This window comes from Cryptomeria japonica, chromosome 11 (assembly GCF_030272615.1).
Source record: "Cryptomeria japonica chromosome 11, Sugi_1.0, whole genome shotgun sequence".
Lineage (NCBI taxonomy): Eukaryota > Viridiplantae > Streptophyta > Pinopsida > Cupressales > Cupressaceae > Cryptomeria > Cryptomeria japonica.
Window position 1 is genome coordinate 501,754,553 of NC_081415.1, and position 15,675 is coordinate 501,770,227.

At 40.8% G+C, this 15,675-nt stretch overlaps 1 protein-coding gene across 1 annotated transcript; it reads right to left on the bottom strand.

The window, feature by feature from the left end:
- Positions 1 to 1,707: 1,707 nt before the first annotated feature.
- Positions 1,708 to 10,651, bottom strand: LOC131860266 (uncharacterized). The gene is made up of 3 exons (XM_059214652.1): positions 10,310 to 10,651; positions 2,106 to 2,291; positions 1,708 to 1,719 (listed from the first exon to the last, which is right to left on the bottom strand). The coding sequence occupies exons 1-3, from the start codon at positions 10,649 to 10,651 to the stop codon at positions 1,708 to 1,710; spliced, it is 540 nt and encodes a 179-aa protein (XP_059070635.1).
- Between the last annotated feature and the right edge of the window lie 5,024 nt (positions 10,652 to 15,675).

Genomic DNA, 15,675 nt, shown 5'->3' on the forward strand with positions numbered 1-15,675 from the left:
AAGACACCATACGGTCCATAACGACACCATATGGTGTCCTAAGGGGTCATAGGACGCCATATGACCCCTTAGGACACCATACGACCCATAACAACACCATATGGTGTCCTAAAGGGTCATATGGTGTTCTATGACCCCTTAGGACACTATCTGGTGTCGTTATATGTCCTATGGTGTGCTAAGCGATCATATAGTTGTTGGAATACAATGAATCCAAGAACACTGAGAGGGGGGGTGAATCAGTGTTCTATCGGTAACACAAGATTTTAACTTTTTATAACATACACATATAAACCAGTAAATGAAGAAACATATAACATGAAGTAAATAAACCAGCCACATGAATGAACACCATAACACACTGAATTTATACGTGGAAAACCTTAAAGAGGAAAAACCACGGTGACCCACAATATCAATTCACTGGCCATATGAAAGATATTACATAGCATGGGGGCTTGCACATGCAGGAGGGCACACTGCCTAGAGCACACCGCTCAACACAAAAGAGTCTCACTAACTACAAGCTTCTGCTGTGATAAAATAGTACTGGTGAACTCACAAAATGCATCTGCCATACCAAAAAGAGTTCTGGTTATAGCTCTGCTCTGTACCGGTTCATAAACCCTTAACCTTTCTACCAATATCTCCTTTCCTCCAAGAATTCTTTACAAACCATCTACTGATCATACTATGATATTACATTCGCATACAAATGACCTACATACATATCTTTGTATCACCTTGTTCTACTACCTTGTCATATATCAAAATGACCTATCAGACTGACTTATATACCCTTTACAAACAATATGCCTTACTTACAATACAAAAGATATTCAATGTTAGCCCCATACAATAATTACAAAATGATTTTACAAATAAAACCTTTTGGATCCCAAACTGATGTCGGCTTCACTGAACTGTTGGATGCCGGTGTCGGTGCCGGTGATGACCTTGAATACTCCAATGTCGATATCTATCGATGTATACCTCCAAATGTCAGTATATGCCTTCAGTAGAATCTTGTTGCCATCATTGACAACATATGAATCCAATGAGTGTCAATTGCCAACAATCTCCCCCTTTGGCATTGATGACAACACTCATGTGAAAAATGGATTCCCTGTCGGTTCAACTGAAACATGAAACATGCTCTACCTAGGATTATATATATATATATATATATATATATATATATATATATATTCTACATACATATACTCCCCCTTTGGCATCAATGCCAAAGATCGATGAAAGAATTGAAAGAAAAATTACAGATTACTTTACCGGAGCTTGACCAATCTCAAGATTTCCAGATAAGCTTTCTCTAGCAACTGTACATAGGTATCCCAACCGGTTTTGAATGTTTCAAATATGGATACAAGTCCACTCAGTAAATGTGCAAGTGTTTCTTTCTCAGTGACTTATGTCGGCGTGGGATTCACAAGCATATCCATACATTCCCTCTTATGTACACCAAGTGAATCCAATCTTGGACTCACCAAACCTCTGAGACTCCTTGCTCTTCAAATGATCTTGTCTCTTTCCTTTTCAAAAGCAAAAACTTGGTTCTCCAAAGTCAAAATTTGTCCATCAGTGGAAATTGTAAGTGAAGTTAGTCCATCAAAAGAATTAGCAATATTAACAATCTTTTCATGTAATTCCTTTAACCTCTTATCTACATTTTCTGTAAGAATTTCTATATTACAATAGACCCTGTAAATGTTAGTACACTGCTTCAAATAATTTTCAATGAGTACGAGTTTCTCTATAACCTTCCTCTTCTTTGTCTCAATAATTTGGACAAAAGCGACTTTCTTGGCCAGAGTAAATCTTTCAAGTGCTTTCTTGTCGGAAATCTGCTGCAATGATTGAAATTTTTTAGATATGTGCTATGTTAATGCCTTAAGCTTGCCAGAAGGGTTTGCTTCATTTTCAATCATACAATCAGGAATCAATCTATGCAAAACTGTTATTGACTGATCTATTATTCCTTTTTCTGTAGATCCTTCCTTCATTAGCTTTTGAGTAGCCATCATCATTAGCTTTGCGGGACTCATCTCTGTGATTGATTTCTTCTCAACTTGAGAAGTGTCAATTGCCAAAAGTTTTATAGGGGAATCAACTGATGGTATAGTCTCCTTTTCCTTTTCTTCCTTATCCTCTCCCAGTGTATATCTTTTGGCATCCTCTTTTGCACAGGTAGCTTCGCCACTTGGTGCAGTATCTATTACTGTCGATGGAGTATTATCTGTAACTTGTACATTATCTATTTTTCCTTGCCCAGACTGTACAAATGTAGTCTATGTCGATTTAGTCTATACACTCTCATCAGATTTAGGTTTATCTGTCAGTTCATTCAAATTTTGATCTAAACTTCCCAAAATTCCTTTCCTTTTAGATTTGTCTGGAAAGGTGGGAGCAGTTGCCTTAGAAAATTCCTCTTGAGAAGTTAGAAAATCAAGATTCTTTTGGAAGAATTTGGCCCAACCATCTCTGGTCTCATTTATTATCTCATTGACTCTACCCATCATTAGGCCTATTTGTTGGATTTTACTGCTAAAGATTGTTCTATTTGCAACATCTATACAGCTTTTCGTTTCCTCATTATTTATAGAGCCACAAATACTCAAAAGTTCAACTTCTTTAATTTCTCTGTCCCTCCTTATTGCATCTAATCTCCTTGCATTTAGCTTACTATATAATGATAAAGGAATTTCCTTCAAAATTTCTACCAAAGCCTTCTTATATATGTCTAAATATAACAAGATTGCTTCTTCTATTTCATTTTGCTCATTATCATCTAAATCTTCATAGAAATTTGACACATTCTTCAAGATTCCATATTTAGTTACCTCATCAATTAACTTTGCAAAAAGTCATTTGGGGGATGATGGTAACATTACCAGATTTGATTGCTTCATCAATCACGCTCTTTTTCTTCTTGTTGGGGGTTGCAGGAGCGGATGGAGTAGACTGCCTCTTCTGAGTAGGTTTGGTGCAGGAGCACCTTGGACTTAGACTTTCTAGTTTTCTCAAATTTGGCTTGTACAAACCCTAGCCAAGTTAGTAGTGAATAAGGATTCTAGGAGGGTCCGAGTGTTAGTGTTTTGAGTCAATGTGGGCCTAGGTTGAGTTCATTCTTCTTAGGTTTGCATTTTTGGTGTAAATAGTGGGTTTGAGTAGGTAGTTGACCTTCTTAATGGTCAAAAGTGTCAAAAATTGGTATAGGAATTAGGGAGGGTTAAATTAGTCTTAGACATGTTTGAAAAGTCATGTGTGATGACTTAGAATAGGTCTTATAGGTTGAGAAGACCAAAAAGTGAAAAAGTGCAAAGTTGGAAAAAGTTGTATGACAACTTTTGTCCTGAATTGGTTAGTGATGGAGTTAGGGATTGTCCAACGCCCTAGGATGACTCCACATGTGAGAAAAATATAAATACCCTCTTGCATGGTTACCAAGGTTAGAAGTTGTGTTTTGTAAGTTCAACAATCTGAAACTAGTCATTTTCAAACTAGATGACAACAATTTGGTTTGTTTTTACTCATTTTGGAATTGAAATGGATTGAATCCATTGATCCAATAATGGATTGAGTTTCTTCAGTGTGTTCCAGTTTTGTTGGTTCCATTTCAAGCTTTCTAGATAGTTTTCATTTGTGTTTTCTTGTTCTTGTTTGCAAACAGCCAGTTTTGGCTTGTATAAAAAAGTTTTATTTAAAATGGTTGCCCCATGATTTCCACACGTGCTACCATGACAGCCTAATGGTAAATGAAGGGAAGCCACTTGTATAGTGTACATATGTAGGGACAAGTGTTGGAGATGAGTTTCAATATGACTGTCACCATATTTTAGGCGAGTCCAGGACCAACCCTGCTAGAGGAAATAAGGTGAAACTGAAGTACTAAGTGTAGGGGTGAGTGCATTATCACCATCTAAGATTTTGGAGGGGTCCATGGAGTTGGGATACAGTTGCCAATGCAAGGAGAAACCTTAACAAATCCATTTGATGCCTAAACCCCAACTTGATCACTCACCGCCGACTAGAAGGCCTAGAAACCCTTCAAAACTCTCATTTTTGTGGTTAGCACATTGTACAGTGAAACAAGAAGCCAAAACCACAAAAATCCTTTGAGCTTAAGTGAAAAATTGATGAAAATCCAAACTTGTTAGGGGGTCTTTTGGACCATTTTCCTTCAAGCCCTAAAAAACGGATTTTGGAGGCCTAATAGGGGCTCATTCCTTGTAGCCCTTTTCTAGGCAAGATTTTGAAATCGGTAAGAAACCTAATGATTGCTAACCTCAAATGGACCCTAAATGCATTAAAAAAATGTTAGAAGACACCTCCACACCTCTACATCATCTCACAATAGTAAGAGGTCAATTTGACAAGTTGAAGCCAAGAAGCCATAATTGAGCAACTGGGAAGCACTATGAATTGGTAGGGTTCCTAGCCAAAACACTTGAAGCAAACACCTTGGAATGGTCAAGACTCAAGCCCTAGAAGAGACTGAGAAGGAATTGGAGGTCTAGAGAGCAACTAGGTTTTGTGAGTTGGTGGAACTGAGCAACACCAGCTAGGTGAAGTTTTAAGCAAACTAGGATAACCCCATCAAATTGGTATCAGAGCATTTAAGATTTGGGATAGAAGAGTTGATGTCCTCAGTGGAATATGTAGGAGACAACAACATGGTGAACAATGCAAAATTGGAAAGGAAAGTGGATGATCAGGAGGAAGAGAATAGCCTGAAAGAAAAGTTGGTTGAATTGGAGAGCAAGCTTGGTGCAATTGAAACCAAGGCAGATGAAGTGTTGGTAAAGGTTGAAGGAGTAGAAGGGAAGGGTAAAGAAGTGTTAGAGATAGACAAAGTTCCTAAACTACATCCTATCCTAGAGAAAGAACCTTTCTTGAAGGCGTTGAAAGCCTTGAGTGGTAAATCACTAGAAGGATTGCCATTGTTCAATGGTAAGATGGAGGCAGAAGTGGTCCTAGAGTGGATAGAAGGTGTAGAGAACTATTTTGAATGTGAAGGCATAACCAAAGCCCATCTAGTCAAGGTAGCCAAGTCTAGGATGAGAGGAGCTTCTCTCACATGGTGGCAATTTGTGCAAGATGAAAGGAAGAAAATGGGCAAAGCACCCATCTTCTTGGAAAGGGATGTTAGTCAAAATTAAAGAAGTCTATCTCCCTGATGACTATGAAGTGCAAATTCATAGGAAGAGGAAAAACTTAAGACAAAAAGACCTTGATGTCAGTAGCTATACGGAGGAGTTTCACAAACTTAGCCTTAGATCTCATGTGGTGGAAGAAGAGAGTCTCAAGGTTGCTAGGTACCTAAATGGTCTACGGTGGAATGTCCAAGAAGAAATCAATTTGATGAGCCCAAAAATAGTCCATCAAACCTATCAACTTGTCATTAAGGTGGAGGGAAAACTGAAAATATGACATGACTCAAGCAGTAATAGGGGCAGGGGTAGGGGAAAATACAATAGAGACCATAGGGGAGGCTTTGGAGGAAGAAATTCTTAACAAAGATCACAAGGTGAGTCCAAACTCACTGAGCAGCAAGAGAGTGGCACTAGTAGAGGAGGATTCAATAGAGGAAGGGGATCAAACAATGGTTCCAGGGGAAGATCTAGTGGACAAGGTAGAGGTTCCTCATATTTTGCAACAATGAAGTGTTACCATTGCAACCAACTTGGTCATCCAACATATAGGTGTCCAGAGAAGGGGTCATCATCACAAGGAAGTGAAAGAAGAGTGAACTTTCTTCAAGAAGAGTCTTCAAGCAGCAAGACCTTAGAGGTTGCCTTAGAGTCTGAAGTAGGTGACACCTTGATGATAAGGAGAACTTTGATCAAAGAACCGATTAGAGAAGAACCTAGCCAAAGAAGATCCTTATTTAGAATCAAATGCAAGATTAAAGACAAAGTGTGCAAAGTGATCATTGATTCAGGGTCTACAGATAATATTGTGTCAGAAGAGGTAGTGAGTAACCTCAAATTGCAAAGGATACCTCACAACAATCCTTATAGAGTCACTTGGTTAAACAAAGGCCAACATGTCCTAGTCAATGAGAAAGCATGGGTGGATTTCACCATTGGGAGGTATAAGGACAAGGTGTTATGTGATGTCCTACCCATGGATGCATGCCATCTACTATTAGGAAGACCATAGCAATTTGATAGACAAGATATCCATGATGGAGCCAAGAATGCATACACATTCAAGAAAGATGGAGTCACATTCAAGATTCAGTCTATCCTTGAAGAAGGTGAAAAAAGGGCAGTAGGTCCTAATGTTCTTTTGGTAAGTGAAAAATAGTTCTTGAAGACACTTGAGGAAGGTGAAGGTATAGGGTTTGCACTAGTGATGAAGCCTTAAGAGGAAGACAAGAAAGAGTAGCCAGATTTGCCAATAGAGGTGCAAGATTTGTTGAAGAAATTCAAAGGCATAGTAAGTGATGGACAACCATCCACCTTACCCCCTAAAAGAGCCATAATCCATCAAATAAACTTCATTCCCAGAGCATCCTTACCTAACAAGGTAGCTTATAAGATGACTCCCCAACAAAATGTTGAGATTGCCAAGCAAATCCAAGAGCTCTTAGACCAATTCCTAATTAGGAAAAGCATTAGCCCTTGTGCTGTCCCTACCATGTTATCCCCAAAGAAAGGTAGTACTTGGAGGTTGTGTATTGATTCTAGAGCTATAAATATGATCACCATCAAATATAGGTTCCCTATTCCTAGAATAGAAGACCTAATGGATTGTTTAGGAGAAGCCAAGTACTTTACCAAGATTGACCTTAAAAGTGGATATCACCAAATTAGGATTAAGGAGGGTGATGAATGGAAAACAACATTCAAGACAACAGAGGGTCTTTATGAGTGGCTTGTAATGCCATTTGGCTTATCCAATGCTCCAAGCACCTTCATGAGACTCATGAATGAGGTGATGAAGGACTTCATAGGTAAGTTTGTGGTGGTATATCTAGATGACATTCTCATTTTCAGTAAGGATAGGGAAGATCATATTACTCATTTGCAAGATGTATTACAAAGATTGTATGATGAAAAGCTAACCATGAACTTGGATAAGTGTGAGTTTGTTAAGCAGGAGTTGGTTTACCTTGGGTTTGTTTTGTCTCAAGGAAACCTCAAGATGGATCCCAGCAAGGTTGAATCCATAATAAATTGGCCTACTCCTAAGTCAACAACAGAGGTGAGAAGCTTCCATGGACTAGCTCAGTACTATAGGAAGTTCATTAGGCAATTCAGTGCTATATGTGCACCAATGTTAGACACCATTAGAGGTGGAATGAAGGCAAAGTTTCAGTGGAATGAGGAAGCAAACAAAGGTTTTGAAACCTTGAAGGAGAAGATAGCTACTCAATCGATGTTGGTGTTGCCTAGTTTTGAGAAACTTCTCATTATGGAATGTGATGCAAGCAATGTTGTAGTATGTGTTGTCCTAAGCCAAGAAGAAAGACCAGTAGCTTTCCATAGTGAGAAGCTAAGTGATGCCAAGAGGAAATACTCCTCTTATGATCTTAAGTTATATGCTTTAGTGCAGGCTTTGAGGAAGTGGATACACTATCTCCTCCCTAAAGAGTTTGTAGTCTATACGAACAACCAAGAATTGAGTTTCCTAAACTCACAAGAAAAACTCAGTCATACGAACATGAAATGGGTCAAGTACATGCAAGCCTATACATTCACCATTAAGCACAAGAAAGGGCAGTTAAACCGGGTAGCTGATGCATTAAGTAGAAGACTTTTGACAGTCCAAGAGATTTAATTGAGAAGCATAGGTGTTGACAGTTTTAGAGGCTTATATCCGAAGGATGAAGACTTCTCAAATGCCTACAAGGTGTGTAAGGAGTATCAACATCACTTCCATAGTGAGTATTCTGATTTTACTTTGCAAAATGGACTATTGTTTAAAGGTGGGCAACTTTGTGTACCTAGAGATTCAATGAAGGAAAATCTCATACAAGAGAAGCATAATGGCAGCCTTAGTGGACATTTTGGAGTCAATAAGACTCAAGAGTTGGTTCAGAGGTACTACTATTGGCCAAGGATGAATCAAGATGTGAATAAGTATGTGGAGACTTGCATGGTTTGCTAAAAGGCCAAAGGTACTTCTACAAATGCCGACTTATACCAACCTCTTCCCATACCAAATAGAACTTGGGAATGCATTAGTATGGACTTTGTAGTAGGTTTACCAAGGAGAAAGCAGGGATATGACAACATTTATGTCACTATGGACAAATTTAGCAAAATGACTCACTTTGTGCCTTGCAAGACTACTCATGATGCATGCCAAATCGCTCAATTGTTCTTCAAAGAGGTAGTGAGGATACATGGTTTACCCATGAGCATTGTTTCAGATAGGGACTCAAAGTTCATGAGTCATTTTTGGAAGACACTTTGGCAAAAGCTTGGCACCAACCTCTCTTTTGCATCAGCCTACCATCCTCAAACAGATGGGCAGACCGAAGTGGTGAATAGAAGCTTGGGAAACTTATTGAGGTGCCTTACTAAGGAATATGGTCAGACATGGGTTCAAGTACTCTCACAAACTGAATATGCATATAATGACACCATGAATAGGACTACTGGCAAGAGCCCTTTTGAAGTGGTCTATGGTGTGCACCCAAGAGGTATTTTGGAGTTGAGAGACTTAGGTAGTGCAATAGAAAGAAGTGGATACGCAGAAGACTTTTCTCAATCAATGAAGGAAGTCCATGAATCAGTCAAGCAATCATTGATGGAGAACACAAGAAAACTCAAGCAAAAAGTTGATGAAAAGAGGAAAAACCTACAATTTCAAGAGGGAGATCTTGTCATGGTGCACCTAAACAAAGCAAGACTACATCAAGGAGTTCCCAACAAGTTGCAAATGAGAAGGATAGGTCCCCGTGCCATTCGAGCTAAGTATGGAGAAAATGCATACAAGGTGGATCTACCTAGTGACATAGGATTGTCACCGGTTTTCAACATAGCAGACTTAGTTGCATACAAGGGACCAAGTCAAGGTTCAGATTGCAGTCACTCAGAGGTATCAGATGATGTGAACAACCTTCAGTTACTAGCCAAACCAAACCCAAAGGCCGAGAAGGTGTTGAGTTTAAGAATCGCCAAGAAGACAAGGCATCAAGCCTATTGGTAGCACATAATCAAATGGTAGGGTATGGATGATGATGAAGCTACATGGGTGCTTGAGATAGAGTTTAAGAAGCTTGGAATTGATTAGAATCTGATTCCCAAGGAGGTGACATGATTTTCTTTTGTTTGGGAGAATGGTGCAGGAGCACCTAGGACTTAGACTTTCTACTTTTCTCAATTTTGGCTTGTACTGACCCTAGCCAAGTCAGTAGTGAATAAGGACTCCAAGAGGGTCCAAGTGCTAGTGTTTTGAGTCAATGTGGGCCTAGGTTGAGTTCATTCTTCTTAGGTTTGCATTTTTGGTGTAAATAGTGGGTTTTGTTGGTGTAAATAAATATTCATTTTGGATATTATTACACTTTACTTAAGTTAACTTAGAATAATGCATCTCTTCGTAGTTTGGATTTGAGACACTTAGGGAAGTGTGCACATAGGGATAGAGCTTGTAGGAGAAATTCCACCTTTTGTGGTCTTATTTTGCTGTTACACTCCACATTCAGTGGGTCATCCACCTCTTGTGGAATATTATATTATTTCTCCTACCTACCCCTAGTATTTCTTAACTACCCTTGTTTCTCATTGAGCCACATGTCATAATTGTGTGCTCGTACATCCATATGGCCTTGCCTATATAAGCAGACCTATATTCATTGTATTGGTTAATCCAGTTGATCATTTTGCATATTGATGAGAATACAGTTTTGTTCTTGTCATTCTATTATCTCTATTTTTATGCTTTTCATTGTGCCCTTGATCTTGGAAAAATCCTACATAGTATTAGAGCCTATAGGGCTTCATTGATTAGTTTTTTTGGAGACATTTTGGAGGCTTCAATTTTCGGATTTGGGGATCTTCATTTTTTGGGGGCGTCGTATAGCGATTTGGACATCACCGTTGAATCCGGGAGGCCGTTTCCATGAATTTCGACTATAAAGTCGACCTATTTTAGTGAGAAATTGTTTTTGCCCATTTTGGCTATTATTGTACAGATTTCGAAAAAAAAATTAATTATTTTTCGAAAAAAGAGAAAAGAAAAAATTCCGAAAAAGGTGATCAAAAATTAAAAAAAATAGAAATAAAAAAAAAAAATATTGTTTTTTGGGGGGTCCGCTCCCCCCCTGTGATCTCCGTACCTGTAGTTCTGCGCTGGCCCTGCCACTGTACCTGCACCCGACGACACCTTTTTCCAGGCTTCCTCCGACACCCGACGATCGGCCTCCATCACTGGCACCGGCCACAGTCACCGGCACCGGCACCAGCGCCCAAATCTCCCGGCCTCCCTCGTGCCGCCCTGCCGCTGCACTCATCGCCGCCTTGCCCAGCAGCCCGCCCCGTCGCTGCCCATGCAGGCCGCTCGCCACGCCGCCCGTGCAACCCTTCCAGGCACCGGTGGCTCCCCCCGGCAACCGACCTCCATCACCGGCACCAGCGGCTCCTCTGGCACTGGCTACCGACTCCCACGCAGACCCCGCCATGCAGAGAAGACACAAACACAGCCACGTCACCCGCCATGCAGAGTAGACGCAGGCCGCCACGTCACCTATTTTTTTGCCACATCAACTTGTCCGTACAGTATGAATGCCATGCAGGGGGTGAAGTTTTTTTTGACGGCCAGACGGGTGTCAAATTTAAGCCCATCATTTTCTGATGTCAGTGCCACATCAGCAAACTTTTTGAAATTTTTTTTGACCCCCTCTTCATTGAGCTTTTCAGTTTTGCAGTTCAACTTTGAAAGGCCATATCTTGCTCATTTTTGCTCCTTTTTTGGTGCAATTTTTTTTGAAATGGGCTAAAATTTCATCATCTTCGCAGTGGTGTGGTTATTTTCTGATTTTGGTGCATAGGTTTTTTAGAATTTTTGGATTCTCTCAGTTGTACTTGTCTAATCCTCAATTCTGCAACTTCAAAGGCCTTGTTTGAGCTCATACGACCTCCTTTTCAGGTGCCGTTTTTTTTTAAAGTGCATGTTTTTTCGTCTGCTTTCATAATCTATGATCAGATTTCAAATATTTTGAGTGGAATTTGTACTTTCAGATATTGGTCTTATTTGGCCTATTAGGTACTTGTAAAGTGCTTGGATCTTAGTTTAGATCTCTTGCATTATTAGTTTGAGTCTTTTTTGGCCTTATTGAGGCAGTTGTAAAATTGAAATCAGAAGCCCACTTTGCCATTTTTTGCAAGTGGCCCATTGTATACGCACTAAGTATAAAGTGCCAAATCATCACTTTTGGGGGGGTTCTTTGATTGAGTGAATTTGGGGGGGTGTCTTGTGTGATTGTTCCTCTCTTTGTGCTCTTTCATTTTTGATGCAATGAGTCCTCATAAATTTCCACCTTTAACTCCACATAATTATGCATCATGGAAAATTAAAGTATGGAGTAAATTAATGGAAAAGGGTCTCACGCATTACATAGATGGAACAATAGCACCACCACCTGATCCTAAGGCTGATCCTAATGCTCAGTTAGAATGGCTCACAAAGAATTGCATGGCTCTTGGAACTTTGCGCAAGTATGTATCAGATGACCTCATTTTTCACATTGAGAAGTGTACAACAATCAAAGAGGCTTGGGATATGTTTCAGAAATTGTATGGTCAAGTTGATGAAATCAGAGGTTACAAAATTGACAATGAGCTCACCAACTTGGATCCCAAGAGTTTTGATACAATCCAAGATTATGTCACCAAAGCAAATGAGCTAAGAGCAAAGTTTAAGGATTGTGGAATTGACAAAAAGGATGCTCAGTTGATATTCAACTTGTTGGATAAGCTTGCACCAAAATATGCAGCATTTGCATCTAGCTTCCAAACTCATCGTTTGACAGTGGGGAGTTCCTATGTTATGCCTTCATTTGATGCTTTCACAGAAATGTTGATATTGGAACAATCTAAGTTGTTGAACATGGGCCTTCTCAAGTCTTCAAAGTCCAAGGCTTTGGTGGCTAATCAAGGGAATCAAGGAAGTCAAGGCAAAGATTCCAACAAGAAGAAGAAGCACTCTTAGTCTAAGCCACAATGGGAAAAAGGACAATCATCCTCTCCATCACAAGGCGATTTTTCATCCTCTTCCAAGAAGGGGACACCATCTAAGAAGGATAAACCAACTTGTGCATATTGCAAGAAGTATGGTCATGATGAGCATCGATGCCACATAAAGCAAGTTGATGAGTTAACTAATCTTCTTAAGAAAAACAACATCAACTTGCCATCCGCCTACACAAAGAAGGATTCATCTCCTTCCTCTTCCTCACATTCTAAGGGAAAAGGGCAAGCATTTGTGGCTATGACAGGTTCTTCACAGCAATGGATACTTGACTTGGGTGCCTCATATCACATGGGTTCTACAAAGGAGCAGTTTTCTTCGTTGGAGCCATCTAAGGTACCTCACATTTACATAGGTGATGATACACAAGTAGAGGTTGAAGGGAAAGGTTCAGTTGACATGGATGATGGAACATTTGAGAATGTTCTCTATGTTCCTAACTTGTCTACTAACCTTCTCTCTATCTACCAAATCACTCACTATGGAAATGGGAAAAAGGTTGAGTTTACACCAGATTCAGTTGTGGTAAAGGAACTTGATGATGATGCCTTGGTAGCAGTGGGACAAGTGAATGACAACTCAAGGCTTTATTCATTCTCCCACTTTGTGCCAAGTTCACCTTCTAGGGCCTTGCTTACTCATTCAAATTCAGAAAGTAAGCTATGGCATGAGCAGTTTGGTCACCTCAACTACCACTATCTTCAGCAGCTCAGCACTAAAGACATGGTCACAAGTCTACCTCGAATCAGTTTTTCAGAGGGTGTATGTTCAGGTTGTTCCATGGGCAAGCATCCCGAAGAGAAGTTTGATAAGGGGAAAGCTTGGAGAGCTTTGGAAGTTCTTCAACTTGTTCACAACGATGTAGTAGGTCCATTTCCAGCACCTTCATTGATGACTACTCCCGCTTCACTTGGGTCTACTTCCTTATTCATAAGAGTGAAGTATTTGACAGATTTAAGGACTTCAAGACTCGTGTGGAGAAGCAATCCAGGAAAGTGGTCAAGATTCTTCGTACAGATAATGGAAGGGAATATGTGAACAAGAGGCTTGAGGATTTTTGTACATTTGAGGGAATTAATCTTCAACATTCTGTTGCATACACTCCACAGTAGAACGGAGTTGCAGAACGCAAGAATAGAACTCTCAAAGAAATGGCTAGTTGTATGATACATGCACGTTCTCTTGATCCCGCCTTTTGGGCAGAGGCTATCAGTTGTGCCACACACATCCAGAATCAGGTTCCTCACAAATCTTTGAAGGTATTACTCCTTTTGAGGATTGGGCTGGTAGGAAATCGGTTGTGAGACATTTTAGAGTCTTTAGGTGTCCAGCATGGGCTCGCATACTTCCACAGAAATGCAAGGCATTGGAACCATAGAGTCGACCTTGCATATTTGTTGGATATCCTGAGGGTGTTAAGGCATATAGATTGATGGATCCTGAGACACATGAGGTGTTCATTGAGAGGAGTGTTCACTTTGAGGAAAGCTCTCCTAGCTTAGCCTCTCTACCTCCTCCACCTTCCTACATTGTGGATAGTGATGTTACTGATTCAGATGATGAGACTCCTTCAACTCGGACTCATAGGGTTACACCTCCGCAAGGTCCACTTGCAATTGAGGAGCCTCGTTCTCCACCTCCACCTAGACCTCGTTGGGCTCGACAGACACTTGAGTCTGCAGGTTCTCTTGTTGGGGATCCTTCAGATACACAGAGAACTCGATCATAGTATCAGGATCTACCACATGCATTCATTGCTACCGCTTCCGATCCACAAACATTTAGGGAAGCATCAGGGGTTCCCGAGTGGGACCAAGCTATGGAGGAAGAGTATAGTTCCTTGATGAGGAACACCACATGGGATTTAGTCCATCTCCCTAAGGGGAGAAAGATGGTTGGATGTAAGTGGATCTATAGGACCAAGTTTGTAGCGGATGGTAGTGTGGATAAGTATAAGGCTCGGCTTGTTGCGAAAGGTTTCTCTCAGGTTGCAGGTGTTGACTATACTGAGACCTTTGCACCCGTAGCCAAGATGAACTCCATTCATTTGACACTTGCTATTGTTGCATCTCATGGTTGGGTTGTACATCAGATGGATGTGAAGAGTGCTTTTCTTCATGGTGATCTTGATGAGGAGATTTATATGGAGCAACCACAGGGTTTCATCCAGGATACTTCCTTGGTTTGTAGACTAAGGAAATCCCTCTATGGCCTTAAGCAGGCCCCCAGGGCTTGGTACGCCAAGATGGGTTCCTTTCTTCTCTCCGCAAGGTTCACCAAGTGTCATTCTAATCCAAATGTCTACATTTTGCGACAGGATGACTCTCACTTGATACTTGTGCTCTATGTTGATGACTTGATCATTATAGGGAGTACCGCATCCATCATTAGCAGGGTCAAATCTGCTTTGCATGACAGATTTGCTATGACTGACTTAGGTCTTTTGCACTACTTTCTCAGGATAGAGATTTCACAGTCACCTTTCCAGGATTACACTCTCGCAGCCCAAGTATGCTCTTGATCTACTTGCACGCTTTCATATGGCTGATTGTAAGCCTGCCCCGACTCCCTTTCTTTCAGGAGTCAAGCTTGAGGCTCAGTTTTCTTCTCCACTAGTTGATGCCACTTTGTATCGTCAGCTTGTGGGTAGTCTCATCTACTTGACCCATACATGCCCTGATATTTCATTTGCAGTTGGCATGGTTTCTCGCTTCATGCAGGAACCACATGAGCTTCATTGGAAATCTGCCAAACGCATCCTTCATTACATCCAGGGTACACATCACTATGGGATTCACTATGCAGCAGGCACAAGACTTCGCTTGGTTGGTTACACAAACTCTAATTGGGCTGGCGATCTTGATGATCGTAAGTCTACTTCTGGTTATAGTTTTCACCTTGGTTCAAGCCCCATTTGTTGGCAAAGCAAAAAGAAACATGCTATTTCTCTCTCTTCAACTGAGGCTGAGTATCGAGGCGTTGTTAACGCAGCGACTGAGACCATTTGGCTCTAGCAGATTCTCATAGAGTTTGGATTCACCACTCCACGGCCGACAGTTCTACATTGCGACAATCAGAGTGCTATTGCAATCTCGAAGAACCCGGTCCAACACCAGTGGACCAAACACATCGAGATTCATATGCACTATATCCGAGAGCTCATTCAGGAGCAGGTCATTGATTTGCAGTATTGTCCTACAGCAGAGCAGGTTGCTGACATATTCACCAAACCTTTCACCGAGAGCAAGTTCCAGCAGTTGCGAGCTCTCTTGGGGGTGCGGGATGTGTCATTAGGGGGGCTCAGCTGACTTCTCCTTCCTCTCTTATGGGGGGGACTTTTTCCTCTTTGAGGTTTTGTTCTTCTTCTTTGAGAGTCTTTTGTACTTTCATCTCTCTTTTGGGGGGGAGTTTTTTCCCACTGGGTTTTCTCCCTTTCTCCGTTTGTGAGAGATTGCA

Bases quoted from the DNA above. Each gene is read 5' to 3' on its own strand.
- LOC131860266 (XM_059214652.1), bottom strand. From the start codon at position 10,651: ATGGCGGGGTCTGCGTGGGAGTCGGTAGCCAGTGCCAGAGGAGCCGCT. The intron at 2,292-10,309 runs GTACGGAGATCA...ACATTTGTACAG, and splicing joins GGGCCAGCGCAGAACTACAG to TCTGGGCAAGGAAAAATAGA.